Raw genomic sequence first — 3,830 nt, 5'->3', positions numbered from 1 at the left:
ATCATGGAAAACTGAACAGCTCAAAAGCTACTTTGGTGTCACTTTTGCCCGGGTCACACTTGGGAGGATTAGGATTGTGACGAAAGTTCTTATTTGACAAGTCAAAACTCCCTCACATATAGTGTCACATTACATGCAGAATTAAAGGGAAGGGAGGGGGACCGATCCTTTTAATTATAGACTTTATAGGTGCAATTTGTATATCATTGTTGTGAAAATACTTAATCCATTCTTCCGACCAAAGTTTTGTAAAAATTGATAATAAACCCTTTCAAAAGTTGATATGAAGTGTTTTTTCTAATATACAAAAAATGTCTACACAATCAAGTCCTTCAAATTAGTTTAAATGGTGAAAGAAGATAGTATAATGAGTTAAACTAGTAGTTTAGAATAGGCCAAGCGTTGGATACTTACATTTTATTACGTGCATGGTGCATCATTGGTAACAGCTTTATCACAAAATGCTTAGTGTAACTACAAGCAAATCCGCTCAATATGTCATATTTTGTTCTGTCGATTTTCTAACGCATAATTCATGTATTTTTTTACCATATCAATGCCACTCAAGCTTGAGAACAGATTCTTAGCTAGGTTTGCCACTATATTATCTGGGAATGCAAGAGATAAATAGAGGGTTACGTAATATGTTAAAAACTTTAAAAGTGGTCGAGGAATTCATGCAATATATAGTATCCACTATCCAGGTTGTACTTATAAGTGGACCAAACCAAAACCATCATTATTTTCCATAGATCTTTGGCCTCGCACATGTTAGACTTTCTAACGTCATTATAACTAATGCTAGGGTAATTTCATGAAAGCAGACATTAGGACTCGTCAATGGTGGTTGTTGAATTGACCGTTGATGGTGGAGAGAGAGAGAGAGAGGACCACAGTGAAGTTAAGCAGACTCGTGCTTCTTCTTAAACCACCACACCTGCTGCTGTCATGAGTCATCAGTCTTCGTCAACTAACAACGTCTACGTACCTGCAGCAGCCATTGTACAGTTTCTCTCTCTCTCTCTCTCTCTCTCTCTCTCTCTCTGTTTGCTGTTAGTTGTAGTGATTGAAGGCTTGAAGCAAAGAAACCATGGAAAACCTACTTGAAGTATCACGGTTCATGCATTTAAGTTGATTGATGTAGGTTTTAATAGGTTTGGACCTGAGAGTTTAGTGTTTAGCATCATGACAGAAGAATTATGAGTCTAGAATCTTTCAAGTGCATATATCATGATTCATTATGTATTACATATTCATGTTCCTTAAGTTTTCGTATTATATACGTACCTGCTACGAACCTTAATATACACACAAATTAGTAACATATATATGTATATATATAGTTACAGTAGTGCTCCAGCGAGTGGTTAGCACCTGAAAAATAAACGACGATGGTTGACATCATAATGGATTAAGATTTAAGATGGTCTTACTACTTGTTCAATGGCAAAGACAAAGTGCTGGTTTGGTTGGGTCAAGAAGCTCTTCACTTCTGAAGCAAACTCAAAGACACAAAAGGTTGGTGAATTGAATTCTATTTCTCAGTCTTCCTTCATTGCCTTAATTAGGTTAACTACTGCTTAATTATTTACACATATGTTGTGATCCTCTTTAATTTGGTTCTCATTATATATTTTTTGTTTCCTAATTAATCACCAGAAATCGAAGAACTGGAAATGGATTTTCGGGAAGTTGGAGGTACTTCCTCAGTACCCTGCACAGCCTGCACTGATCACAGCATCATCATCAGAGAGAGCAGTACTGCTCAGTGAAGCAACAGAAGAGCAGAAAAGACATGCTTTCACTGTTGCAATTGCAACCGCTGCTGCAGCAGAGGCAGCAGTAGCTGCTGCCCGTGCTGCAGCTGAGGTTGTGCGCCTTACTACTACTTCAAAATCTCGCCACTATCACACAAAGTTTGATAGGAACTTGGCCGCCATTAAAATTCAAAGCGTTTATCGCGCACATCTTGTGAGCTTCTTCAAAACTTTAAACTCAGATTCATAATCTTGAAATCTATGCATGAGTAGTCAATGTGTACTATGAATTATTATAACCATTCGTTCAAATTTATTTATTTAATGGGAAAATTAAATGAAACGTGCATTTGAAATAAGTATCGGTATTGAGAAATCACCATTAGATCCTCTATAGAAATTAGCATGGTCTAAAAGTTAGAGTGAAACAGGCAAGGAAAGCATTGCGAGCGTTGAAAGGACTCGTACGAGTTCAAGCAATTGTTCGTGGCAGAGCTGTGAGACGACGACAAGCAGCTACCACTTTGAAGCGTTTGCCGTCCAACAGAAAAGGAAATGAGGGGCAAGCAGAGGTTTGCCAAAGGAGCATTCTTACTACACACGAGATATGTAGTGATGGTGAAAACAAACAGCTGATCAGCAAGACAAAAAGGGAGTGGGAAGAAAATGAAACACCAGTAAGTGAGAATTTATTTCTTCATATCTACAAATAATTATTCCTTTTCATGATACTAATTTATGACGCCTCTACATTGATTGATTTACGCAAGATGTTTGTTATGGACAGCTTCAATGTAGCAGCCAGAGAGGGTGGGATTTCAGTATAATTTCACAGGAAGACATGGAATCCGTACGGCTAAGAAAGCAAGAGGCTATGACCAAAAGAGATAGGATGAAGAAATACTCTTTTTCTCTACGGGTAAGTAAAACGTACTTTTCAGCTTAAATTATCTGAACATCTTGATTCAGATGAGAATATACAAGGAAAAGGAGAACCCACAGCAAATTTGAAACTCCGTACAACTATTGTGTTTTGCAGGAAAGCAGAAATGTGCAAATGTTAGAAGATTCAGCGAGCATCAACGAAACTGGAACGCTAATCCTTCATTCAAATCTTAGTGCTAGTACTGGAGCATTGTTTGGGAGATCACAAGTTAAACCGCAACATGTGAGAAATGAAGATTCAGTGGAAAGACCGACCCCAAAATTTCTGGTATTGCCAAGGAGATCATTTTGCAATGTAGAAGCGGAACAGAACAATTCTGTTCATGATCAACATTACATGGCTGTGACAGCATCTGCCAAGGCAAAGACACGGTCGCTAAGTACCCCGAAGCACCGCCTAGAATCCCAGGATCGACACAACTATGGGATTTCTCTTTCTTCTTCTTATGATGCTGAGTCTGTTAGCAAGAATAGTAAGAATGGATGGGGTTCTTTGGCAGATATGTTGAAGCAACATCACCATAAACAACGTTGAAAAATAAGAAGTCGATCGTCAAATTTTCCTCCCGGAGATCAATGTGAAGTTTAGGGTGAACAGTGATCTGAAAACAAGGAGGCTGAATTCAGTTCTATATCCGCCGAGACTTTCAAAGATGACGATGCAATTTTATTGACCCTTCAACACTGTAGTCAGGTTTCCGATGTGGGACTTTTACATTCCTCAAGAAATATTTCAAGAGAGAGGAATATGTGAACGGGCTGTTGGAGATTGAAGGAATTTGTAAAATCTGAGGATGGTTTTTTATTTTGTTTTGGATATTGTTTTTGTTTGGAGGATTTTGTGTCTAAGAATTTTGAGGAAGAAAATAATGCTATGAAAGGCATTGTTTCGGTTGGAGTGCAAATAATATCCATCTTCCATGTCCCACTTTACATGCCCAAAGCTAGTGCAAAACAATTCACCAAATTCTATTAAACTTTGGAGTTTACTGAAACATTTTAAGTATCAAAGAAACTGAAATTCCTTTTATCGACGGAGTCAGAAATATTGTCGTTAGTTATAAATTCTAATAAAAGATAATGAAATTGATAAACAAACAGATTTTTAATTTCTTTTTTCTTTTTATT

The 3,830-nt window shown here is 37.4% G+C and overlaps 1 protein-coding gene across 1 annotated transcript; it reads left to right on the top strand.

Moving 5' to 3' along the window:
* The first annotated feature begins 748 nt into the window (after nt 1–748).
* On the top strand, nt 749–3,610 carry LOC103454537 (protein IQ-DOMAIN 12). The gene is made up of 6 exons (XM_008394116.4): nt 749–1,002; nt 1,344–1,518; nt 1,660–1,971; nt 2,189–2,434; nt 2,545–2,676; nt 2,797–3,610. The coding sequence occupies exons 2-6, from the start codon at nt 1,444–1,446 to the stop codon at nt 3,235–3,237; spliced, it is 1,206 nt and encodes a 401-aa protein (XP_008392338.1). The 5' UTR covers nt 749–1,002; nt 1,344–1,443; the 3' UTR covers nt 3,238–3,610.
* The last annotated feature ends 220 nt before the right edge of the window (nt 3,611–3,830 follow it).

This window comes from Malus domestica, chromosome 14 (assembly GCF_042453785.1).
Source record: "Malus domestica chromosome 14, GDT2T_hap1".
NCBI lineage: Eukaryota > Viridiplantae > Streptophyta > Magnoliopsida > Rosales > Rosaceae > Malus > Malus domestica.
The sequence above is the reverse complement of the archived record's forward strand: the minus strand, read 5'-3'. Positions and strand labels throughout refer to the sequence as shown.